The 27672-nt window shown below is 43.2% G+C and overlaps 1 protein-coding gene across 1 annotated transcript; it reads left to right on the top strand.

The window, feature by feature from the left end:
* The first annotated feature begins 3295 nt into the window (after positions 1-3295).
* On the top strand, positions 3296-4096 carry LOC111903088 (uncharacterized). Its single transcript, XM_023898875.3, has 2 exons — positions 3296-3450; positions 3530-4096. Exons 1-2 carry the CDS (start codon positions 3416-3418, stop codon positions 3993-3995), a joined length of 501 nt encoding a protein of 166 aa, XP_023754643.1. The 5' UTR covers positions 3296-3415; the 3' UTR covers positions 3996-4096.
* Positions 4097-27672: the final 23576 nt, after the last annotated feature.

Genomic DNA, 27672 nt, shown 5'->3' with positions numbered 1-27672 from the left:
GACCAGTATCGAACTGGGATCAGTGGATTGAAGAATTCAAGCTCGAAGACAAAGAGAAGCGGGCTTTTGAGGAGCAAATCTCCCCTCCCTTACTAAACCATGGGGAGCCCCTAGTAGTTTACCAGACAAATGTTAGAATCGAAATAGAAGAGAAGGCCTTTCTTTCTTTCTCAAAGTAAACTTTCCCCCCTATTCTCTTAGTCAAGCGCTAGCGCGCCCCTCTCTCTAAAGGGGCGTAAGCACTTTACTCGCTAGGGGCCAACCGGATGAAAACCGAAGAGAGCATTGCCAGTTTCATCGGGCTAGTTCATCTATCTATCTATCAACTCAACAAAGTGGCTGCGGGGATTCGATGTGCCATCTGCGGTTCTTAACCGATTCACTCCAAAGCGGTTCACATGCCACCCGTATTGGTAGATCCTACCCTTTTCCTTGCTAGTAAATACCGAACTTGACTGTGGTAGAGTCTGGCACTATAGGGGAATCCAACACCTAGTGATTTACATTTTACACCTTATCTTCTAGACTTTCGAAAAACCAGCCGAGTCTTCCAGCAGGAGTTCCACGCCTTTTTAACCTGCATAAAAAAAAATTGCATGCCAAACTTGCGGGGGCTTATGTTGTTGGTCAGTTTCTCTGGGGCAAGTTTATGAGATCTAAATAGGGTCATCCATTGGATGTGGTGTCTAAGCCTATTTCTTTCTGATTTAAGCTCTCATGTTTGGAGGAATGTTTTCCCTCATGTTAGTACCATTCATCAAGTGGATCCTTTGCCCCTTACCTCAGTAGCTGGGAAGGCAGGCCCTTAGCTTCAATCCTAGACTAAAGAAGAAGGCTCCTGAATCAGCGCAGGGAAAAATCCGCAAGCAGGAGAACTTTACTAACCTGCCGCCGGTTACTTTATCAGGGCTCCGCAGGAGAAGAAAGAAGGTCCGGGTCCAATTAGTCTGGGATAAACTAGAAGACTAACTCCTTCCCCTCCTAGGGCTTCAGCAAGGTGTCTATTCTGAGGCTTAAGAGAATGAAGCAGCCCCGGGTGTGAGTGAACTCCCCCAGGCAAGAGGACTAAACCTAAAGTCTCTTCTGGTATTTTATTTTATTTTTAAATATTATTATCATTATGTGCCTACTTGTTTACGAATGATATATAGCCTTTATTATTATAAATGTATTTTGGACTATATCATAATTGTTAGATCACAACTGTTGACAACCTAAGGTCATGGGATGTGCTTGTCACAAGAGGCCTTCGTGCCCAGTAGCAAGGTAGACACAGTCATGCACACCATTCTCAGTGTCATGGTCGTGGTCTCTCGTGGTATCTACAAGGGAAGGCAACAAACGACTAGGAGAAGAGATGATGGTTTCCAATGCATTGAGCCAATCTCCTTCTTCCTCTCTCTTATTTTCCTTCTGCATCTCTCTTCTTCTCATTCCATGGTGTGTGTGTTTTGAAGTTCATATCAAATTTTTATCCACATATTTACATATTTAGTTGTGTAATATTTGGTTCCACAAATGGCGAATGAAAACAAAAAAGTGATTTGCCAATAGATTAAATAAATGTAACAAAAAATAATGAGTGTTTGATGAGCTTACTTACTCGAACAAGATTCAAGTGAAAAAAAAAATTAAATATGTGGATAAATTTGATATGAACTCCAAAATGTAGTGACAAAATTTTTGTTACACTTACCATGAGTTGTTAATTGATTTGAAATTTCAATCAATATCAATTATATCAAATAATTAAAAAATAATAATGGTTAAAACACATCAATTAGACCCTACTGCGAAATTAATTTTTTGTCCACCAAGGGATTTGAACCCTTAACCTTTAGCCAAAGGCTCTTTGATAATTAAAAAAACTGGTATGATGATTTGGAGTGTTGATTACACTAAAATGGTGTCGTGTGGGTGTAGTGATTATGTGGTAGTGATATGACAACATTTTTGGTATAATGGTGTGGTGGGTATACCTCAAGTCCTAATATGATATCTTGTAGAATATGTTTTGTAGATACTCCTAAGTGGCATGTTCGTGGAGGTGACTAGAAGGAAGAACAAAAAGAAGGTTGGGTACTTATAGAGGGTAAGGCCACCTGACCTCAAATAGAAGGGGGTTAGCTTTAGATCCTCCCTACTTGCATAAATGAATTGATGAAAAGAGGGTTGAATTCTCTATTTTCGGGTTGTGTTGGAGGTGAAGGCCATAAGAGATGATTTCTCTCCCATATATCTCAACCAATTTCTTGATGCGTTGAAAATCTAGAGTTATTTAGCCCTTCATTTAGTAGTTCCAAATCAAATCATTAATTTTTTTTTTTGTTCTTCATTCAACTTTGTATGTAATTCATGAAATATATGAAAGAGGAAAGCGAGGCTTCAACAATGGAAAAGACTCTTGGTTACTCTATGTTGCGATGTGTGCATACCTCTCTTGATAACATCTTTCAACCTATGCATGTCACATGATCTCATTTACGCAACAAGAGGAAGTAAATTTGGGTGCAATTCCCCTGTTTTGAAAAGATGATCAAATATGCATCAATATTTTTAAAGAAGATTGAGACCACCAAATTGTGCACAGTTGTAAACTCAAGCAACATACAACCATCACTATACCTAGTAACCCCAGCATCCATGTATGTGTTATAATTTATGAATTATGATTTAAATAGTTCAATACACCATTTGTTATAATAAAAATAAATTGTGTGATTGACAATTTCATGTTGCAACCTAGAGCAATAAAATTATTTGTAAACTATGAAACACTAACCGTTAAAGAATTATTTCTCGATTTCAAATCTCAATCTCCATTCTAAAACTTTAAGTCGCAACCAATAGACGCTTAGGTTGAAAGAAACAACTAAGAGAATGACACATATGAGCTACGATCGCTTTAAATCCACTACCTTTAAGGGGGATAGACACCTTTTGACTATCCAACAATAATGTTTATAGAAAATAAAGTATTTAATTTTTGTAGTGTATTTGGTTAACAATTTAAAAGAATATAAAAGACCAACAAGACTAAACTAGATTCATGCACATTATAAAATAAATTTTTGAATAAAATAATATATGTATATATATAGCTAGAAAACAATAAGTATACTCTAAAGTTGTTATGAAAAAATTGTTATTTTGTAAAGAAAGAAGTAAAAAGTACATGTAGTAGAAGTATCCCCTACGGCGTGACCCAGGGGAAAGACCGTTTCGGAACTACCTGTTATCGTCCACGTGGCATGGCCCACCGCTATTCCATCCTACAAATCCGCCCGTATTATCACCTGTCACTTTAACCTTGCCGGCGTTAACAGTTGCTTTCCTTCACTTCTTTAACCTCTCTCTCTCTCTCTCTCTCTCTCTCTCTCTAGTGTGTAGAAAAAACAAAGAATCTATACTTTCTATGGCTAGATCACACGATAAGCATCTCGGATCTAGGTTTTTCTTTCATGATTGATCCATTTCTTGTCATATCACGATTTCTAGAAACAATTTGATTTACATGACCTTTTGTTAGATCGGAATCAATGGCGACGCTGCAGAAATTCAAGATGTTAGCGACACAATGCGCGGTTGCCGGAAGTCCTACGCGGAGTCCTTCCTCAAGCCCTGTTATTCACCTCCGCCGACGGAAGACGCTACGGATGTTACTGAGTCGCGGCGGCGGCGAAACCACCCGGCGGTTGCCGCCACCTGATGAGTTTGTAGATCGGAGAGGAAGCGATGTTGATTCTTCGTCGGAGGATGGGAAGGATAACGGTGCAAGACGAAAGTTAAAGGACTTGTTTGTGTCGTCTTCGGTGTCTCCGCCGCTTGATGACGGTGGACGTGAAGGTAGTGAAGAGACGAATCGGTGGAGTGGTGACGGCGATCTGATTGGCCGGCGCGGTGGGTCAAGAAGATTTAGGCATTTGCCGGGGACGTTACGGCAGCGGTTACTTAGACGAGCATGGAGGCCTGTTCTGGTGACAATTCCTGAATAAATTTTGATCTTATTTTTGGAAAATGTAGAGATAATTTCCAGAAATCATTACAATAACAATAACAGCGTAGTAGTATTGAATACTGATTTTTTGTTTCAAAATTTCTTCTACGATTTTTTTAATAAGAATTCCGATGAAGAACAAGTGGATTAGATTCTACTTGAATTTAATCAAAGTAATTACAGAAACTATCAACTTTTACCCAAATTTGAAAAACTGATTTTGCACTTATTTGTACAAAATTTCTGGATCTGATTGATATACAGTGCCCCAAGATTTTCCAACAAACTTTCTTCTTGTCGTTGAAACAAAAAGATTAAAATGAAATATTAAATTCGATCAACAATTCTTCACGACAAAAATAGAATATAATAATATTAGATAACAATTGATCAGATTGGTATCTCTCATTATTTTTGATAGATCATGTGAAGTTTGAAAAACATTTACAGAAGATAGATTGTATTGTGATTTTCAAGATTTAAAAAAAAAAAGGTATAATTAGAAAACACGTAGTGTATGTTTCATTTAAAAATCATTAGGATAGAAAAAAAATGTGTGTATATTGTGAAAGACTAGAATTTGATCTCTGCTGTTATAAAAAATTGTGTGATTTATTTAACGGAAAATGACAGGGGTTTGTATTTAGCTTCGTAAAAGAAAAAAGAAGGGTTACTGTATGTAGGAATGAGTGTCTTTTTGCAGAGAATGTATGGAGAAATCTTTATGGGAATAGTTGAAAGTGGAGTGGAGATTTCCTTTTTCAACATAGTCTATGTATATGCTCTAATTTTGTATCTGTATTTCTTTTTCTTTTTTGGTTTCAAATTACAAGTTTGGTCCTTATGGTTTAGCATAATCATTTTGAGGATAATTATGAAAACGTAACGAGCTTTGTAGGAATGAGCTTTGTCCTTGTAGTTTCCAAAAAAATTGTCCATCTTATCCAATGTTTTAAGATCGGGAGTATACATAAGATCATTTTCAAGTTTCCAAGAACGGGTTCGCAGTCTTAAAATCTCACAAAAAAGTGATATAAAAGGTAATTGATTGTTTATAAAATCTTTTTTTTTCGAATTTCAAACTTAAATAGCTCAACAAAATAAGTGGTTGTGTAGGAGTTAATGACATGGTTAAATATCTTAAAAGAGTATTAAGACTAATCATTTATCATACAATAATAACAACTTACAACTTTCATGTTAGTTGCTTTAAAAATTTAACACCTTATGTACTTTAACTATAAGAAAGAAATTAATAACAATTTAAACTTTTGAAGCTCAATTAAAAACCACAAGTTTTCAAGCTCTCGATAAAAAGGGCTTGAGCACTCAAAAAAGAAACTAGAACTCACATCTATTGTTGAGCTTGAACTGTTGAAGAGAGAAATTAATAACAATCTGCATCTAAATCTCAAATTCTACCATCGATGAGGATGAACGTAATAGAAGAAAAAGAATTATAAGGTTGTTGGTTATTTACAATTCCTAAAACAGTACAAGAATGGAGCTATTATCGACTTACCTTTGGGTAAGAAACTAGGTCAAACAAAATAGAGGTAAAGATAATAAATTTTTGATTAAAATTTGGAAAATTTCATGGATTAGTAGGATCGGATCAAATACCGATCATACAATCTTGTTTGCGATCTTACATACAAAAAGATCATATTGCAATCCGACAAGGTTTTATAGGTAGGATCGCATGATCTTACAATCCTCCGAACAAGATCCCGATTTTAACAACTTTGATCATATCATTTTTCTATGAAAATTAAGGAAGGATATAAACCACCACATATGTACAACATAAAGTTTCCATATTGTACTAGGCTTTTCACATATATCTCTGTATTAATGAATGCAACAAGATCATGATTTATACAACATCACATGTCTGTTAGAAAATGATAAAACATTTTAAAAGACATCCACAGTCTTTAAACTTTTTTCATCTTAAAAACTCATTGCGAGTAAAATACGCAGATAAACACATACATTAACAAGCAATACAAAATATATCTCATCACAAGGCATCTTATGGGGATATATGTTCAATATTATGTACTCCCCTTGGTCCTTAACTAAGAATTATCTTAATTTGTCATCATAAGCTTCTTAGATCACCAAGTACACCTAAATATGGTTACAACACACTTAGATTTAATCCAGCACACTAAAATAACCATTCATTTTACATTCACGAATCAAATACTTATTATTTTGACATATGATATATTACTGTCGGAGATATTTCCACCGATATAACAAGTTTGTGATACTACTAATAACTATATAGGTTTATTAGGTTGTGTAACACCCGGTTTCGAATCGCTTCATTATTCGAGGTTGTGTCCCGATCATCAGTTATCATAAGGCTTGTGAACTTGGGGAAGAAAGGATTTGGCCCTTTTTGGATGAGGATGTTAAAGTCTAAGTGATCCGAGTGTACGATGGTGTTTCGGAGCCTAAGGGTATAATCGTAATTTGTTATCTTGGTCCTTTATGAATTTTGGGTTTGGTTCGGGGAACTTCAAGGCTATGATGGGTTGCTAAAAGTGTATGGCTTCTCGACACCTTTCTGTGGATATAAAGTTCGTCGGAAACGGACTTAGACCGAGGAAGTTATGGCCTTCGAAGTATTTAGGGTTTTGGAGGGAACCCTAGTACGCGGGGCGTACGGTTGTGCAGGTCAGTATGCTTGGCATAAAGAGGTATACGTTAGGCGTAACGCAAAGGTGGTGCAGGGGTTCGAGGCCTCATACGCTGGGCGTACGAGGGTCAATTAGAAAACCCTAATATTTTTGTGTTGTGCCCTATATAAGCTTTATGATAACCCTTTTTCATCATTTTTAAGACATCCTCCATGCTCTAAAAACCCTAATTCGACCCCCTAGCCCATGTTTGGTGATCTTGAAGCTCTTGTGAGATTTAAGGGGTGTAACATCCCAAAAATATTGTCCCAAATTTTCGTTTTAAATCATTTAAGAAAAACCCACAATTCATAAAACAACATGGTAAAATCACAAATTGTGTGTCTCAAATGTCATAACAAAACGTTGTATCAAGACCATGTATCGAAATATCATAGTCTTAAATATCCCAGGCTGAAGATCTGTGGTGTATGCCATGCTGTCATCCCAAGCTCTTCCCCTTGCTACCGGAAGTACCTAAAACCAAAACTGAAAACTGTAAGCACGAAGCTTAGTGAGTCTCCCCAAACTACCACATACCATGCACATAACATGCAACTAGGAGATACGGGCCCGCCCACTCTCATGGGGCCCATACTCTGATGTCTTGGAAATTCAGGCCCCGCCCACACTCTGCTGTCTAGGAGATTATGGCCCTGGCCACACTCCACTGTCTAGGAGATTCGGGCCCCGCCCACACTCCGCTACTAACATGCATACAAGTATCACCCAGACAACAAATATATGTATTCCTATCAAACAGTCACATAACTATACTCAATAATACTACGAGATTCGGGCCCCGCCCACACTCGGCTACTAACATATCACATATACGGGCCGACCTTGGTGCCCTAGACTCGTTCCTACTGAAGGAAACTCACCTCTCAAACTGGCTGCTGATATCACAATTGAGGAATCTCTGTAACACCCAAAGTTTTGAAGGCCAAGAAAGGAAAGAAAAACCCTAATTTTAAGGGGAGACTCGGCGAGTCCAAGGAGGAACTCGGCGAGTCCGAGCGGGATCCGGGTCGAGGAGTAAGTGACCGACTCGGCGAGTCGGCCAAGGAGGCTCGGCGAGTCTAGTCTGTGCGAGGAAAACCCTAATTCCGGGAGTTGTATCCTATATAAAGGGTGTTATGTCCCTCCCTCAGCCTCCATATCATCCTAGAGAACCTGTAAACCCTATATTTCGTGTGGGCTTCCATCATTTGAGAGAAATAGCTTTGGAGGAAGGAAATTTTGGAAAGGAACTTGAAGATCAAGAAGGTTGCTTCAAAGGAGAGGTGTATATCTGAGATATACTTCAGTTTGTGTTCATCTTGGAGGTATTAAGCTGCCATTTTCCCTTCTTTGCATCTAGATCTATTTTTGTTATGAGATTTGGGGGTTTTATGGTTGATTGAGACCCAATTCGAGTTTAGAGGCTTAGATATGTTGTTGCCACTTCAGATCTAGTGTTGGGATGGTCCAATATGTCATAAAGCATCAGAAGATGAGTAGTTGGTGAGGCCCTTTTGTCCTTAAACCAAACCCTAATATGTTTTGAGCCTAGATCTCTTTAGTTATACGTAAAGTTTGCAACTTTACGTGGGGATTGAGATTTAGAAGTATGGATCTATGGTTTGGAGTCTCTGCATGACTCAAAAGTCCTCTGCATGATTGGAGATCTGAATGGACTCGGCGAGTCCTTTGAGTGGACTCGGCGAGTAGCATGAAGATTTGGAGAAACTCGACGAGTGGGATGAACAGCTCGTCGAGTCAGATGATGTTGGGCAGGAACTCGGCGAGTCTATTCTTGGACTCGGTGAGTCTGGTCGCGGAACCCCAAACCCTTCAAGTTGAGACTCGAATCAGTGTGTCGAATGGAGACTCGGTGAGTTGGACAGGTCAGGACTCGGAAATCGGTAGACTCGGCGAGTCATGGACTGACTCGGCGAGTCGAGTCGCAAAAAGAAGGACTCTGAACATATAAACCCGGCGAGTCAATAGGGTGACTCGGTGAGTAGGGTTGACCTGGAAGGTTGACTTTGACCAGGACTTTGACTTTGACCAGAGTTGACTTGGTTGTCTTTCGGGGGTCAGTTAGACTCAGTGTTGCATTGATATTGGTGGCTCGAGGAACGAGTGGAGCAGGAGTTCAGAGAGTTGTCGGGAAGCAGCTAGTGGGATCATCAGCGAGTTCAGCCAGTGCAGGTGAGTTTCCCTTTGTATGAATGGGTCTACGGCCACAATGCCGACCCATATAGTTATGAGTAGAAGACCCGGGGGTTAGCCCTAGGCACAGTATGCTAGTATAATGTCACACCCTCGAACCAGGCGGCGGAAACGTTCGGGAGCTGCCGTGACTCAATTGAATACCATAACATTGAATATATATGAAACGTAACAACATTCGTCACCATGCATTAATATAATACAACCATTAAAGTTTACATGAAGTACATTGTTTAAACATTACATTCCCAAAATAAATTGTTCGGTTCGTTAATAAGTAAACTGCAAGCCATCACTGAGTACATTTTCCTTGAATTCACTGGTTACCTGAGAATACAAGTATTTTGAAAAAACGTCAACATGTGAAATGTTGGTGAGTTCATAAGCGGTATTTAATAAAAAAACATGTTTCGTATCGTTTGAAAACCACCAGAAAATCCGATATTTTCTGAAAAGAAATGCTTTTGAAAACGTTTGTGAAGATCCATAGGTATGCTTGTTTGTTTCTATACTTGTAAGAATTGTTCATTAGAGTTGTATGCTTTTCGAATCCGTATGTATTGAAAAAAAACCCTAGGAAAACCCGATGTTTTCCTAATTCTTTGAATTCCATGAATTTACATTGAAACCATTGCAACGCGTGTAGTGTCAATCCCAGGCGACGTTGGATTATTTTTTAGCATGATTAATTACTACAAACACGCGTTACACAAACGACCAGTTTATAGCTATACTAACGATCCCGTAGGCGTCGTCCGTACTAATCACGTTATCCAACCGCCCTGATTACGTGTAGTCCCACATCCGAGGAGAAAGAGGACACGAAGACCCCGATGACTCCATTAACCGGTTGGGGATAAAAAATGTACGAGGGGTCCCTGACCCACCTCGCATGAAATGTCGACTTTACTAGCAATACCAAAGGACCCTTGGGGACCAGTAGTATACAAGCCATTGAAAGTCCTTTTACGTTGTGTTAGATCGGTAAAACCCAACACTTCGTAAGGTAGAGGTCTTCGGGCCTTAAGATCAGGTCATTGGGCTAGCTAGGCCCAACAAACAAGATTTTACACTTTTGGGGCCCAAAGATGGTGCGTAGACGTCTGTGCACACTCGCATGTATATTGAATTCCCAAACGTTACTTGTATGAATCGTAGTATCGTCGTGTTAGTAGTTTCGGATTTTTATTGGTTCGAGACCGAACCAATTCGTTTAACAACGACTTTTGGTATTGTTGTGTATTGTATTTCGTCGATAGTCGCGGTGCCATTATTTGATCAAATTGCGTGTATTGAATTAGCCTTGGAAGTTTTCTGTTTTCAGCCCCTCATTGTTTGTAAAATTTACTTTTTCAACCCTTTAATTAAATAACTTTCCGGTTTGGTCCTTAAATCATTTTTCTTGACATTTTAACACCAAAAATTATTGAAATTGATATTTTTCAGCATATTTTTCATTGAAAACAGTTTAAGTCCCTGAAAATGCAGTTTTCTCGGTTATAACCTGATGGGATTAAAACAACTTTTAATCTATAAAGATCGATTAGATCTTGAACAAGTATATGAATATGAAACAGTAAAAACGCAATAATAAGAACAAAGCAGCTTGAATCAAACGTGTCGAATGATTAAATAAAATCCTCAGAAGAGCTCGATTAAGAACATCAACTGTAGAGGATTAGAAGATTACAAGAACGATTAAAGAAAATATTGTACTCTGTATGAATCGCTATGACGATAATCTCTAAAAACCTTACCCTAATATGCATGCAAGCATTAACTTATATACAATACATAAAAGGCTCTCGGTTGGACAGGCCCAAACCGGAGAATACAAGGCTAAACTAACGAGCCCAAAAGACGCAACATCAAAACTATCTTCAGCCCAACAATCTCCCCCTTTGCGTCAATTTGGAGCGAGACCTTCACTTGTGACTTGGGCCGGCAGCTGAAGCTGGTACCTTCTTCTTCACGGTGTTAAACAAACACTTGGTTATGGAAAGGATGGTCTGTCTAAACCGAATGTACCAATTGATCATATCATTGAAGTACTTGATGTCATCAGCCGAATTCTCCTTACACCGCTTGATGATTGATAAGACGTGTTCCAAGCAAGCTGTGGTGTAAAGGTGCTTGTCAGCTAAAGCGAAGAGACATTTCTGTCCTTCGGCTCTAGTGAACATCACTGAGTTTCGCCTCGGATCTATCTTGCCCATTTGCATTTGATTTAGATCACTGGCCGATCCCACAGGTGCTACTTTCGGTTTCTTCTTAAAAACTGTGGCGACCTCCTGATCCATTAGGGCAACCTCTATGATGTAGCAAGCCAACATCCTTTTGACATGGTCTATGATGGGACCATATTCAGATTCATCTGTCAGCAGGATATTGTACAAGACTATCTAGTCATGAGGATTCAGATTCGGCAGATCCGCCAGGGTGATAATGTGAGCAGTTCTTGCAGATCCACGAATAAGCTTGAACTTAACGTTTGTGAATCTCCCCACGGCATAAGGCTTCAGCACCCGAACATTAACAATCTTATGGGCGCTCCATGTAAGGTATTGAGGGCGAGCGGCCTCCAGGTAGAAGTCAATGAGCTCCTTGTCAAGCTCATCGTTCGGATGCGGGACTTCAAAAATGTTAGAGAAGGCGTGGAAGATGAACGCCTTTCGAGTCAGCGGCATATCAAACTGCGAATCGATAGAGTTGTTGCAGTCGAATGATATCACCGGCTCGAGCCATAGTATGCTTGGAGTCTGTATGGCCTCTTTTATCATACGATCCCTGGTCCAGGCAGGGAAGAGCAACTTTCGGCTCTCAAGGAGATCGTGGGCTTCTTTTTGCTTTCGTTCGGCTTCTTCAGCCTCACGCGCCACACGATTGACATCGTCTTCAGTATTGCGACTGTTCTTTCTTTTTAACATGTCAGCAATGGTCTCCTTGTCTTCATCTTCATCTTCATCTTCATCTCCTCCCTCAGCTATATTTTTGCCCTTGTTCTTCACACCCGAACCCGAGGCATGACCAGTTGGGGTTGGTTCGGTTGTGTGAGTAGCTTTGGAGGAAGGAGGTGGTTTTGATCCTTTCTTCTCATCTCCCCCTTGTTTCGGAATGGACACGAAAATCGGTAGGCCTTCAATTTTGCTTAAAAGGTCCATGGCCGGAGAGAGTTTTTCAGCGAGGGTACGCCTCACTGAGTGGTTAAGGATGGGGTCGTGTGCTTCCAGGATGTTTGATAGAGCTGCGTGGACATCCGAAACACACGTCTTTATGACCTCCCTCTCGGATCGAAGAGCTTCCAATTGTTGCTGGGATTTGGAAAGTTGCGTGCTCTTGACCTTAAGGGCGGTAGTCTTACTCGCCAAGACGTCCATCAGAGAATTTTCTGCCGCAAGATCCTCTTGTAGCTTTGCCAGGCGGGCATCGATGGAGGCACGAAGTGCCGAGTTGTCGTCGCTAAGATGTTGTCTGAGAGTAGCGAACGAAGACAGCTCCGTCGAGACAAACTTGGCCAATTGTTGAACAACTGGTTCCAGAGTTGTCTTAGTGGCTTCGGCGCTCTCCTGCAAGGACTGCAGCAGGACAGAAGCGTCATTGAATAGTTTATCGACTTTTTCGGTCGCTGCCTCACAGGCTCGGGTGGAAGTGTCGATAGCAGCAGTTGCTAAGGCCACGGAATCATGTTGAGCCATGGAGAAGGCGTCAACGATCTTCTGAAGGGCAGCTTCAGACAAAGATGACTGTTGGTTGGAAGAGGAGGCGAGAAGTTGATCAACCTTCTCATTAAGCTCGCGAAGATGCTTCTTTGTTACAGGAGCATCATCCTCCTCATCACTCTGAACTTGAAACGGACTATAGTAGACCGAATCGAAGTTCATGTGATCACCACCAAGGTACTGATCGTCGCTATCGGAGGCGTCTTCTGGAGATTGAGGTGGTGGTGAAGCTGGGGGTGTTATGGGTTTGGTTGGTTCAGGTTGAGTGGGTGGGGGGTTAGTTTCGGGTGGTAGTTGTGTATGGGTAGGGTCGGTTGTATGTGTTTGAGTTTGTGGTGGTTCGGTTACAGGAGGGGTTTCGGTAACTGGTGGTGTTTCGGTTGGTGTGGTGAATATGGGTGGAGGTATAGGGAATGAGGTTGGGGGAATAGTGGGGTTTATGGTGGGAATGGAAATAGGAATTGTGGGTGGAGGTGAAGGAACTGGGGATTGATGAAGTTCCATCTCTGGGGTTGGGGACCGAGGTGGTGTGTTGCCTCGTTGAGGAGATTCGTCTCCTTGTGATCCTTCAGAGTCCGAACTCCCACCTGCGGATTCGCTTGAAGAGGAGGGAATAACGAGCTTTCGCTTCTGTTGGGTCTTCCTCCTTTTCGGCTGTGGGGATGAAGCAGCCTTCGGTTGTTTTCGCTTCTTGGGAGAAGGTCCCTTTGGAGCTTTGGACACTTGCTTTCCCTTCTCTGCCTTTTTGCCCCTGGCCACCGGTTTATCGGCATCATGAATCGATCGCAGCATGTCCGGTGTCAGTTCCCTCGGACCAGTTGGCCTAAACTCCTTGATCGTCCTGATCAGTCTGCTATCGCCGGGCACATCGGCATACATCGACTCCGGGATAGAGCCAATGAATGAGAATTTTGATGCATCGGATACGATGATCTTCTTGGTATGAAACGTACCAATAGAAGACATCGATGCACCATTGGCTGTTGGAACATTGAACTTGTCCATGGCCCATCTTGTGATCAAGATCCAGAACCGGGCCAACGACACCTCAGAGTGTCGGGAAGAGGAAGAGAGGCTCTGAATCAGCTGTTGCCAAAGGACAAACCCATAGTCCAGGTTTATCCTATTGTACACCCCATACATTATCGAAAGGAAAAGACGACTTGCACCGTCAGATCCTGAGCTCCTCTCTGACAGTCCCTTGAAGAGAACTGTAAATAACCCATTCCACTGGGCCGGTAGGCAGGACTTCTTAAACTTGGCGACGGAGGTGAGAACCTCTGTGTAGCCCATGTTGTAAAACATGCTGTACAACATCCCAACCGGAATCGTCTCCGGGTGAACTCGCGATGGGTCAGCAGCAAACCCTAACATAGTGCAGAAACGGGGGCGAGAAATCGAGGTCTTGTGTTCTGCCACTTCAAAGAATACCCTGTCGACGGCCTTGTCGTAGTAAGCCGTCGTATAGACCTGAGATAAGGCCACCATTGGCACCGTTTTGATCCATGACAGTGCAGGAGCAAGATGGGAGTACTTGAGGCATTCTATGACCGGCGACATGTAGGAATCATACGCCAGTGGGTTCAGATCAATGACTAGGCATTGTTGGGGCCGGATGGGAAGAATCTGAGAAGTTGCATGAACAGAAGAAGATTCAGCCATTGTTGCAGGTTTGGAGAAGAAGATGAACGGGAGAGTGTTTGGGAGTGTTTGTAACAGCCCGGAATTCCAAATATTGATATAATTATGATTTTGGGGTGTTTTAAGAGGGGACTCGGCGAGTTGGAGCCTAGACTCGCCGAGTAGGATCGCAGACCGGGTCGCGGGTTCGCGACTGGACTCGACGAGTCCAGATATGGACTCGGCGAGTCTACGCTGTTTAGCGAAAACCCTAACCGTTCAGGTTTGGGTCGTATATAACGCATTATATGCCGTCATTGTTCGTCTTTTAGTCGATTGAGAAGAACCCTAAGCGGCTGTGGGCATCTAGAGCAATATTGAAGGCCATTGGTGACTTGAAGAGATTGTGGTGCAAGGAGGAGAAGAGTCTTGACTAAAGGAACTGCAAGGGATTCGAGTTCTGAGGTTTGGGGACACAGGGAGTGCGTTATTCAGGTAACATTTCGAATCATTTCTGTTATATTGATGTGTGCATGGATCTAGGGTTTATGGAACCCATTTGGTGATTAGATGGATTATTACCTTGTTACCCGAACGAATATAACCCTGTATTAGGACCTTTAGAGGTCCAGAAGGTCCCATGCTTGTGTATTTCAGAACCATAACTATCCCAGGATGCAGTTTGAGCGGTTGCATGGCATGGACTCGCCGAGTCGATGAACAGACTCGGCGAGTAGCTTGAAGATTAACTGGGACTCGTCGAGTTGTTCTTCAGACTCGGCGAGTTGAGTCGGGGTGGCCCCGCGATTCTTCCAGGAGGAACTCGTCGAGTAAAAAGGGGATACTCGACATGTAGAATGGGAATATTAAGGAATCGGTGAGTCAAGGGCGAGTGGACTCAGAGTCGTTGAACTCGGCGAGTCGTGGGGTGACTCGGCGAGTTAGGTCGCGGGTTAAGCGAAGTTCTGAGTATGGGGACTCGGCGAGTCATAGGATTGACTCGGCGAGTAGGGTCAGTCAGGGGTTGACCTTGACCGTGTCTTTGACCAAGGATTGACCAGTGGTTCCAGGGGTATTTTGGTAATTGTTGTTATTGTTTGAGTTCAGGGCATTGGTGGCTGTCCAGAGGTGGAGATCGTATCAGTGATCGGAGCAGCTTGAGCTATCTGTCAGTCGGCAGTTTCGAGGTGAGTTATCCTCACTATATCGCTAGGGTTTATGGCACCAAGGCCGACCCTTTTATCGGATAGAAATCCGGGTAGTTGTCATTATATGTTATGGGCCGGAAGGCATTGCTATGTGGACCGGAAGGTCATGGCCTGGAAAGGCGTATGTATGCATTTAGTATGTTGACTGATTCATAGGGTAATGTTATGCCAGTGACCGGCTAGACCGGTATCTTGTTTAGAGTAATGCTATGATATGTGATCTGTTGATCGATTGTTGTCTATGAACTGCTATATGATTATTTGTTATGTTATATATGCATTTTATGCTTATGGGCCGGAAGGCAATATGTTATGGGCCGGAAGGCGATATGTTATGGGCCGGAAGGCAATATGTTGTGTGATGGACCGGAAGGTCGGCGTGGGTAGGACCGGAAGGTTTACCCAGCAGGGACGGAAGTCCCCTGAGACACATGGACCGGAAGGTCAGGGCCTGGAAAGGCGTATATGTGGTTGGTATTCTGGGGGTATCTCACTAAGCTTTCGGGCTTACAGTTGTGGTTTTATGTTTCAGGTTCTCAAGAGTCTGTGGCAAGGCAAAGGCGTGATCGTACCGTTCCTCGCGTTGGTGTTTTATGATATGAACCTGGGAAATTACTCTGTTAAATAATGTATTGAAAACCTTTTTGTAACAACGTTAATAAAATGGGTGATTTTGAAAAGTTTTATTTGTTTTGAAATTTTGGGTGTTACAAGTTGGTATCAGAGCCTTGGTTTGAGTGAATTGGGGAAACATTCGTGTGACTCCAGTCTCAAATCGAGGAGGATTTTAAAAAGAGAAATTAAAATGAGAAATTAAAATGGTTTTCAAATTTGGTAAAAGGAGGACGCGGAGGTACGATCAGCCGGAGCCAGTAAGTAACCCCAAGATACCATACATGATATTTGTTTATTTGAGCTTGATAGAACAGCATGCTAGAGTTAGGCTAGGGGTCTTCAGGAATTCATGATAATGTTGCCTGATATGTGATGCCTGTAGCCTAGGGTCCCCTATGGGATGTTCTCAGTGTTCCTCTAGTGGTGAGGGTTGATAGTTGATATGCATGTTCCCTAGGGTATTGTGGTAGTACTTCATACAAATATGGGTAGGTGTGGAAGGTAGTATGGGCCCGTACTACTGAAAGCACAGGACCCATACGCGTATCAGGGAAACCATGGTCTCTAGGGTAGGGTTGCGAGAGTTGGATCCCAGGATTGTGGGAAGTGTCTGAGATTGGTAGGGTGTCTTCAGTATGGAGATTTCGAGGCATGATGATAGTGGATCCGGATCAGGATCGGGAGCGAGTTCCGGGTGAATCGGTGCCGTCGGAGGTTATCGATCGGACGAGCACGAGCGAGCGGGATGCGAGGATTCGCGAAATCCTGCGTGATGAGGTTGCTGCATTGTTACGGGCTGAGTCGCCAGAATTGTTTGGGTCGATCAGGACCGCCATGATTGAGTAGTTTGATGAGCGATATGCGGCTCTCGCAGAGATGGCTGCCGCGGCAGTTACAACGGCTGTAACAACGGCAAAGAGAGGAGCTAGTCAGAGTTTTCAGTATCGGGACTTCTATTATACGAAGCCTCCCACATTCGATGGAGTTCAGGACCCGATTGTCTCCATGAGATGGTTATCAGATGTGGAGGGGTGTTTCTTCACGAGTTTATGCCCTGCTGATCAGAGGGTGAGGTGTGCTTTGAACCTGTTGAGGCTAGGAGCGAAGGATTAGTGGAGATTGACTACGAGGTCATTTTCCGATGCGCAGAGGGCTGCGGTTTCATGGGATCAATTCAGAGAGATGTTCAGTACTCGCTATGTTCCGCGGAATGAAAAGGAGAGATTGGCTCGGGAGTTCTTTGAGCTGAAGCAGGATTTGGAGTCGGTGACTGAGATCACCAGGATGTTTATTGAGAGGGCGATGTTTTGCCCTGAGTTCGCTTCGGAGCAGGCTCAGATGTCCCGATATCTGAGTATGCTCAAGGAGGGATATCAGACAGTTCATGTCTGCGCAGAGGTGCGAGACCTTGTTGGAGTTGCAGGAGGCCGCCATGCGGCGTGAGTTAGAGGTTGAGTTGTAGTTGCGTGAGCTGAGGCAGGCTCCGATGCAGTCGTAGCCAGCGCTGAAACGGTCCAGTACCGTCGATGTAGAGTGGGGGGGAATCGGAGCGGCCACACTTGTGGGAAGTGTGGGAGGGGTCACACCGGAGTTGCTGGTCCGGTGGTGCATGCCGCGGGTGCGGAAAAGAGGGGCACTATGCGCGGGATTGTCGGCAGTCAGTGCCGATTCGGGATTTGAGGATTTGTTATCAGTGTCGGCAGGTTGGACATTTGAGGGTCAACTGTCCACAACTTTCTGCAGGACCGGTGCGGACTCTAGCACCGGCCACCTTGAGGAGTTCAGGAGGAGGACAGGATGGAGCAGAGCCCCAAGGGCTCAGGGTCGTGCTTATCGGCTTGCGGCAGAGGGAGACGGAGCAGTGCCGGAGGCAGCTGCGGGTATGATGCTTTCTTGATGTCTTGATTAGCTTGCGTTGATTGTGGCGTATTGTTTGTGCTGGTATCTGGGGTGGATTTCGATGCGGTATTCGTTGTTTCGCGGGTTTGGCATGGTTATGGATTGGTGTTTCAGGTTTTCGCTTTGGCATTCGTTGTTCCCTGATGGTTTAGTATGGTTATGGTTTGGTGTTTTGGTGCCGGTAGCCTTGTGCGATTTGCGATGTGGTATTCATCCTTTGGCAGGTTGTGGGTTTGGTTACGGGTTATTGTCGTGAATTCCGTTGGTTATCGTTCGTAAGGGTTGTTAGTGGAGATGCGGCACTGGGTTGAATGTCGGTTAGCATCTGCAGTCGTAGAGTGGATAATTGAAAGACCGGATTCTTTTGAGTGGATTGATCAGGGAGGAGATGTGTTTTGCTGAGGGTTGCTTATGCTTGTGGGAAGCAGTCAGTGGGTAAATGTTCTCTTTGTGCAGGATTATTCTGAAAGGTCGTTAATGACGATCGGTGGCAGATAGTCAGTGCTTTAGTGGGGGAGAATTGGAAAATTCTCCGGGAGATCGATGAGTATGTGAGGGTGCTTAGCTGTTGGGATTCAGCAGTGTTTGTCAGCGCAGAGTATAGGCTGACGAGAGCGAGTGTCGGGTATGCGGGGCGGGATACAGACCTAGGGCATTTGATTGTGGAGGCCTGAGAGAAGGCCGAGATCAAGCTTGAGTAAGTAACCGGGGTTATGCGATCAGAGTATTGGTATGTTTGAGGTACGTGATGGGTTGTACTGCATTAATCCCACGGGATTATGTTGTGCATGTTTCTTGAGCTGGAACCGGAAGGTTCCCAGAGTTAGAACCTGAGGGTTCGCAGAGTTTGGGTGTACGGACCCACAGAGATATAGCCTCGAGTGGCTAGTATGTGTTATGAGAGTCGGTCCAGTTATGCTGGAGACTCTGTTGGTATTGTTGGATCAGTTTGAGATTGCGGATCGTGTATGTTGCAGTGTGATTGCATTGGAAGGTCTGGCCCCGGGATAGTGATCTTGTTTAGCTGCGGCAGTGATTTGAGGAGTGGGGAGAGTGCATGGGATTGAGAGCCCCTGCAATGAGAATCAGAGTATGTGAATATCGGTTACGCAAAAAGGGCGGTGTCGCTTGGGGAGAGCACCGTAGCACCGGTTGGGGTGGCATTATGGCCAAGAGGGTCCCTTGGAAGGAAAAGGGAAAGGTGTGTAACTCCGAAGGGGAGTGCAAGTTCGCGAAAATGCAAGCTGAGGAGCAGAAGTTATGATTAGAGTATTTCGTATGTGGCTTTGAGCATCGTGTTCGCGGCAGCGAAGTAGGAGACCATCCGGTTTGGGATGTCCGTCGAGGCAGAAAGGATGCAGGGGGAGAGAGAATCTGGAATTCTCAGTGTGATTCCGATCAGGGTATAGGGTGGATATTAGTGGTTCATCCTGGGAGACGTTCGAGGATATCAGCAGTGTATCGGGTCTTCCAACCTGCAGGTGTTGGGGGCTAGTTCAGCAGATGTATGTGATTGCAAGAGGAGAACTCGTGAGAGTTGCTCTGAGAGTGAGAATGGGGATCCGATGATTTCTGGTTTCCTAACCCTTATGGGTCGAGTGATTGTTGAGATTTAGAATAGAGTTGCATCTTGAGTAATTTTCGGTTACGGAGAGTGATGTGCAGTACAGAGACCGGGCTTCAGTCGACAGAGCAGATTCAGCGGATGAGACAGAGGTTATTGACTGCCCAAAGCCGACAGGAAAGTTATGCGGACAGACGCCGGTCCGAGCTTGAATTTCAGGTCGGCGACCTCGTACTCCTGAAGGCCTCTCCTTGGAGAGGAGTGATTCGATTCAGGAAGAGGGCAAGTTGGGGCCCCGGTATATTGGGCCTTTTCATGTGATTGCGGGGGTAGGCCGGGTGGCCTACCGTTTGGAGTTGCCCACGGATTTTAGACAAATCCATGACATTTTTCATGTGTCGCAATTGAGAAAGTGAATAGTCAATGAGTCGGCAGCGGTTCCATTAGAAGACATTCAGGGGGATGCGAACCGGAATTATGCCGAGAAGCCAGTGGCAGTACCAGAGGGGATCGGAAATGAACTGTGATCTAGAACGTGAGAGATGGGAGCAGCATCCGAGGCTATTTTCAGAGTGAGACTTCGAGGGCGAAGTCTAGTTCTAGTGGGGGAGAGTTGTAACAGCCCGGAATTCCAAATATTGATATAATTATGATTTTGGGGTGTTTTAAGAGGGGACTCGGCGAGTTGGAGCCTAGACTCGCCGAGTAGGATCGCAGACCGGGTCGCGGGTTCGCGACTGGACTCGACGAGTCCAGATATGGACTCGGCGAGTCTACGCTGTTTAGCGAAAACCCTAACCGTTCAGGTTTGGGTCGTATATAACGCATTATATGTCGTCATTGTTCGTCTTTTAGTCGATTGAGAAGAACCCTAAGCGGCTGTGGGCATCTAGAGCAAGATTGAAGGCCATTGGTGACTTGAAGAGATTGTGGTGCAAGGAGGAGAAGAGTCTTGACTAAAGGAACTGCAAGGGATTCGAGTTTTGAGGTTTGGGGACACAGAGAGTGCGTTATTCAGGTAACATTTCGAATCATTTCTGTTATATTGATGTGTGCATGGATCTAGGGTTTATGGAACCCATTTGGTGATTAGATGGATTATTACCTTGTTACCCGAACGAATATAACCCTGTATTAGGACCTTTAGAGGTCCAGAAGGTCCCATGCTTGTGTATTTCGGAACCATAACTATCCCAGGATGCAGTTTGAGCGGTTGCATGGCATGGACTCGCCGAGTCGATGAACAGACTCGGCGAGTAGCTTGAAGATTAACTGGGACTCGTCGAGTTGTTCTTCAGACTCGGCGAGTTGAGTCGGGGTGGCCCCGCGATTCTTCCAGGAGGAACTCGTCGAGTAAAAAGGGGATACTCGACGTGTAGAAAGGGAATATTAAGGAATCGGTGAGTCAAGGGCGAGTGGACTCAGAGTCGTTGAACTCGGCGAGTCGTGGGGTGACTCGGCGAGTTAGGTCGCGGGTTAAGCGAAGTTCTGAGTATGGGGACTCGGCGAGTCATAGGATTGACTCGGCGAGTAGGGTCAGTCAGGGGTTGACCTTGACCGTGTCTTTGACCAAGGATTGACCAGTGGTTCCAGGGGTATTTTGGTAATTGTTGTTATTGTTTGAGTTCAGGGCATTGGTGGCTGTCCAGAGGTGGTGATCGTATCAGTGATCGGAGCAGCTTGAGCTATCTGTCAGTCGGCAGTTTCAAGGTGAGTTATCCTCACTATATCGCTAGGGTTTATGGCACCAAGGCCGACCCTTTTATCGGATAGAAATCCGGGTAGTTGTCATTATATGTTATGGGCCGGAAGGCATTGCTATGTGGACCGGAAGGTCATGGCCTGGAAAGGCGTATGTATGCATTTAGTATGTTGACTGATTCATAGGGTAATGTTATGCCAGTGACCGGCTAGACCGGTATCTTGTTTAGAGTAATGCTATGATATGTGATCTGTTGATCGATTGTTGTCTATGAACTGCTATATGATTATTTGTTATGTTATATATGCATTTTATGCTTATGGGCCGGAAGGCAATATGTTATGGGACGGAAGGCGATATGTTATGGGCCGGAAGGCAATATGTTGTGTGATGGACCGGAAGGTCGGCGTGGGTAGGACCGGAAGGTTTACCCAGCAGGGACGGAAGTCCCCTGAGACACATGGACCGGAAGGTCAGGGCCTGGAAAGGCGTATATGTGGTTGGTATTTTGGGGGTATCTCACTAAGCTTTCGGGCTTACAGTTGTGGTTTTATGTTTCAGGTTCTCAAGAGTCTGTGGCAAGGCAAAGGCGTGATCATACCGTTCCTCGCGTTGGTGTTTTATGATATGAACCTGGGAAATTACTCTGTTAAATAATGTATTGAAAACCTTTTTGTAACAACGTTAATAAAATGGGTGATTTTGAAAAGTTTTAATTGTTTTGAAATTTTGGGTGTTACAGTGTTTTTGCTTTGGAAATTATGGAAGCAGTAAAGAGGTAAAAGGTGGTGTTGATGGCTTTTTATAGTGGCTGATAGGAGAGAGAAAAATCGTTTCTAATCTCTTATGGAAATACGAAGCGGGTTTTTTTGAGTGACTGATTGGTGACAGTTGGGGCGTGCGATGATCACGTAGGAGAGAGAGTGTCAGATTCCTAGGATTACGCCGCCCAATAAGCGCCGGTTCAGAGAAAGGAACCGTTTCAAATTCACGCGCCCTCCTTTTTACCGTCGTTTGAATTTTTATCCTTTGAACTCCCGCCGCGTCAGCAACCTTTCGTCTTATCCCTTTTTAAATGGCATTGTAGAATAAATGAACCACGTGGATAGTTTCTGACCACAATTTCCTTATTTACCATCCAGTAATAATCCAGCCTGTAAAATAATTAGTAACGGAATTTTGGAAAATCTAGGATTTTCGTGTAAAGAGTGTAAAAGAAAAAGAAATAAAGCAACTCTTTTTAGGATATTCTGTGATGTCAATAATGACACGAAACTGATGATCCCGGGCACGAATCTCTTCCTTCAAGGTCAAGAGAGTCCTCAAAGTGTTAGTTTGGAATCCCGTTGAATTATGATCAAACATTTATTAATAAATGTTGAAAGGCTTCTTTTAATAAGGCTAATTAAAGGTGGTTTCGCTTTGATTCATCAATTTTATTCTTGATATAAGAAAGAAAGTGAACAAAGTACTTGTGAGACCGGTGTAGTCTGTTGAACAAGTAGGTTGGAGTTGATTTTGTTTTGGCTTTGATTAATATGAAATCTCATATGAAAATTTAAAACTGGATCCCTTGGGAAGAAATGTTATGGTGTGTAACAATTTCATGGGAATCACTCAAAAGAAAATTTGAGATTTCATGAGGGTACATTCGTCAATTCATTGGTGAAATCTTGATCAAATTAATTGGTCACCGTCAATTCGTTGGTGTTGAATTTTGGGTTTCACTCAGCTCGTAGTGGCACGAAACTAAGATCATAAACACAGATGTTGTGTAACCATAAACCTCGGTGGTAGTTTCTGAGAGTCTCAAGGGTTACGTTGATGAAACGAATGTAATAGAGAAGGGTAATGGGGATGGTGTAAGAAAACATAGTACCTCTGCTGCAAACATAAGGACCAAGCAGGAAACTCTTAACTCATGTGATAAAAGAGTGAGGTAGCTCATGATTAGAATAAATATGTTAGCCTTATTAGGAAGACAAGGTCTGTGTATACCAGGTCATGCAGGCTATTATTCAAAATCTTATGAGGCTTGGGACACATACAGCAGCATGCTTCTAGGGACACTTAAGTAAGTCATCAAATATATCCCCATAAACAAATGAGCACACACAAAAAAAATAAAATATTTTTGGAGTTTTGATATTTAAAAAAATAAAAATAAAAATAAAATTAAAAAAAAATAAGACTTAAAAAATTATAAAAGAGTTAAAAGAAAAAAATACGATTTTAAAAAAACTTTGGAAAAAATTGAAAAACCGAACCCGAACGTTCGGTTGGTTTCGGTTGAAAAAGTTGAAAAACCGAACCCGAGCGTTCGGTTGGTTTCGGTTCAGGAAAATTTTGAATAACCGAACCTGAACCTTCGGTTGGTTTCGGTTCAGGAAAATTTTGGAAAACCGAACCCGAACCTTCGGTTGGTTTCGGTTCAGGAAAATTTTGGAAAACCGAACCCGAACCTTCTGGAGGTTTCGGTTTTGGAAAATTTTAAGAAACCAAGGAGTTTAGATATGCAATTTGGAAAAACTTTTTACACAAAGAAAAACAAATTTTGTACAAAGAAAATATACAACTCAGAAAAACTACATTTGAAGTAATGAGCGAGTCAGATGGTTGAACCGAACCCGAACGTTCGGTTGGTTTCGCTTCTTACGTTTGAGTTTGAGAGGTAGTGTGAGGTACTGACTCTGATTCCATCATACCTAGCCCTTGCAATATTTTATTGAATGATGCTTCAGGAAGAGCTTTGGTAAAGACGTCAGCCAGTTGATCAGTGGTTCTTACGAAGTGAACTTCGACATTTCCATCTTCCACATGATCTTTGATGAAGTGATACCTCAGTGCTATGTGTTTGGTTTTAGAATGTTGCACTGGGTTATGACAGATCCTAATTGCACTTTCAGAGTCACAATATAGTGGGATCTTCTTCATATTGAGTCCATAGTCTCGAAGTTGACTCTGGATCCAAATCACTTGGGATGTGCAGGATGCAGCGGCAATGTATTCCGCTTCGGCAGTAGACAACGACACACACGTTTGTTTCTTGGATTGCCAGCTGACCAACTTCCCATCAAGAAATTGACAGCCACCAGTTGTGCTTTTACGGTCGAGTCCACATCCTCCAAGGTCAGCATCAGAATAGGCTTGAACGAAGAAGCCTGAATTGGATGGATACCATAGACCTAAGGAGGTGGTTCGCTTGAGATAGCGTAGGATGTTCTTTACTGCCAGCATGTGAGGTTCGCGTGGGTTAGCCTGAAATCGAGCACAATAACACACAGAAAACATGATATCAGGCCTGCTAGCAGTTAAATACATCAGTGAGCCTATCATTTGACGATAGAGCATGATATCGACAGCCGGTTTATCTAGTGAAGGGGTAAGCTTGGTGCCGAATGCCATGGGACTTTAACTTTTGAGTCGCCCATCATTCCAAACTTCGCTAGGAGAGTCTTCGTGTAAGCTTCCTGATTGATAAAGATGCCTTCGGGTCCCTGTCTTATATTTAAACCAAGGAAAAAATTAATAGGACCCATTGAGCTCATTTCAAACTTAGTCTCCATCAACTTTCTGAATTCAGCTGTTAAGCTGGGATTCGTGGAGCCAAAGATGATGTCATCGACATAAATTTGAACTATCATAAGGTGGTTACCTTCCTTTTTGCGAAAGAAGGTTGGGTCAACCGAACCTTGTTTGAATTTAGACATCTTTAAAAATTTTGTAAGCGTTTCATACCAGGCTCTCGGAGCTTGTTTGAGGCCGTACATAGCTTTATCCAGAATATAGCAATGATTTGGATACTTTTCGTTCACGAACCCAGGAGGTTGCTCCACATACACAGTTTCTTCGAGTTCTCCATTGAGAAATGCACACTTGACGTCCATTTGGAAAACCTCAAAGTTTTTGTGAGCAGCATAGGCCAGAAATATTCTAACAGATTCTAGCCTAGCTACTGGAGCGAACGTCTCTTCGTAATCTATTCCTTCCTCCTGACAGTATCCCTTGACCACCAGACGAGCCTTGTTCCTTATGATATTACCTTCCTTGTCCATTTTGTTCCTAAAAACCCATTTGAGACCAACAACCGAAGCATCTGGAGGAGTTGGAATGAGGCGCCAGACTTTATTCCTTTCAAACTCGTTCAGTTCGTCTTGCATTGCTTGAACCCAATCAGAGTGATCGAGGGCAGTGTTCACTGTCTTCGGTTCAACTTTTGATACGAATGAGTTAAACATACAAAACTCAACCTTTGAAAATAAGGATGTCTGTTTTGCCTTCAGTTGAGATCGGGTTAGAACTTTTTCAGATACATCACCAACTACTTGAGAGATAGGATGATCTCTGGTCCATTTGGTAAGAGGAGGGTAATTCGGATCGAAGGTTGGATCTAGTTCAGCGTTGATCATCTCTTCTGGCTCAGATTGGCTATCGTAATCAAGCGTCATATCATCATGCTCCCCCTCAATTGATGAGTCTTGAGAAACATGAGGTTCAGGGGTTTCTTGTGGTGCTGGACTTTCAGACGTTGAAGAACCTTCGTTTGGAGGGGCATCTTCGGTTGGAGAGGTACCTTTGGTTGGTGAAGGACCTTCGGTTGAAGATGTAGAGTTTGGCTCCCCCTGGACTTGTGAGCTTGGCTCCCCCTCTACATGAGAACTTGGCTCCCCCTCGACTGAAGCATTGATGGATGGAGATTCATCAGTGGGCGATTCTCCTTCATGCATTCTTCTTGCAGCATCTTCGACAATCTGCTTCATATGATCAACTTTGTTGTCAGCTGCACCTGCTTCTGAGAGAGAAGCTTTTTCCGGTTCGTCAAAGAGTTCCATAAATTTCTCGTATAAATTGGCGATCGAGACTGTGACTTGGCCAGTTTGAGGAAAGATTTCCTCGGCAGTGTCTTCTATGGCCTGTAGCTTCTTGACATAGCTATCGTCAAAGGTCACATAGTATGTCTCTTCAATCCTTCTTGAACGTTTGTTTAGGACCCTGTACGCCTTGGATGTGAGTGAGTAACCCAGAAAGATTCCCTCGTCGGCTTTAACATCAAACTTGTTGCGGTGTTCTTTAGAGTTAAAGATGAAACACCTTGAGCCAAACACATGGAGAAATTTCACATTGGGTTTTCTGTTATTTATTATCTCATATGGTGTGAGTGTGAATCGCTTATTGAGATAGGACCTGTTCTGTGTATAACAAGCAGCAGAAATAGCGTCAACCCAAAAATAAAGAGGTAAGGAAGCGAAACTTAGCATAGTTCAGGCAGCTTCACACAAGGATCGGTTTCGTCTTTCGACTATTCCGTTATGTTGTGGTGTGTAGGGAGCTGAGAAATTGTGACTAATTCCCTTTTCTGCAAGAAACTCTTCAAACTCCCTGTTCTTGAATTCAAGACCATTGTCGCTCCTGATGTTGCGAACGACCTTCTTGAGCTGGACTTCAATTTGCTTGATAAACACTTTCAGCTTTTGAGTCGTTTCAAATTTGAGCTTTAGAAAGAACACCCATGTAAATCGTGAAAAGTCATCAACGATAACAAGAATATACTTGCTACCACCGATGCTTTCGATAGATGAAGGACCACACAAATCGATATGAAGCAATTCGAGTGGTTCAACAACTTTTGTGTTGATTACAGATGGGTGACTGTGACGACTCTGCTTTCCCATTTCGCATGCAGCACACAAATGCTCTCTGTCGAACTTGAGCAATGGAAGACCCCTAACATGACCTCCAGTGACAAGTCGGTTGATATCTTTGAAATTGAGATGAGAGAGTCTTCTGTGCCACAACCAGCTTTCGTCGGATTGAGCTTTTGATAACAGACATATGGCTGGGTTTCCTTTGATGGGTTTCATGTTCAGAGGAAACATTTCACCCTTTAGCTCTGACTTTAGAATCACTTTCTTTGTCTTTTTCTCTATGATTTCAGAACCTTCATCATCGAATGAGACTTTGAGACCTGTACCTCCAACAAGCTGAGATACACTGATGAGGTTGTGTTGGAGTCCTTCCACATAAGCCACCTTCCTTATTGTAAAGTCACCATTCGTTATCATCCCGTATCCCTTTATGGTGCCGAAAGAGTTATTTCCAAACTTAACGTTGCCACCATTTGCAAGAGATCTGTATTCCCTGAGCTCCTCTTTCCTCCCTGTCATGTGACGCGAGCAGCCACTATCGATGTACCATTCTTCGTCAAACTGCTCGTCACTTATAACCTGCAAAAATTAAGCAGATTTAGGAACCCAAAGTTTCTTGGGTCCATGTGAGCTTTTCATGGGAACGGGAATAGTAAGAGAGATGTCAACTAGATATGTTCATTTTATTAGAGTTGTTTCATCTTTCTTTTTAATGGTAAAGACTTTTATTTTGTTAGGATTGGGTGTGTTCGTTTTGGACTCTGGTTTGGATTCATCGACCTTCTGCTTTCCCTTC

The sequence above is a fragment of the Lactuca sativa genome, chromosome 2 (genome assembly GCF_002870075.4).
Source record: "Lactuca sativa cultivar Salinas chromosome 2, Lsat_Salinas_v11, whole genome shotgun sequence".
Lineage (NCBI taxonomy): Eukaryota > Viridiplantae > Streptophyta > Magnoliopsida > Asterales > Asteraceae > Lactuca > Lactuca sativa.
The sequence above is the reverse complement of the archived record's forward strand: the minus strand, read 5'-3'. Positions and strand labels throughout refer to the sequence as shown.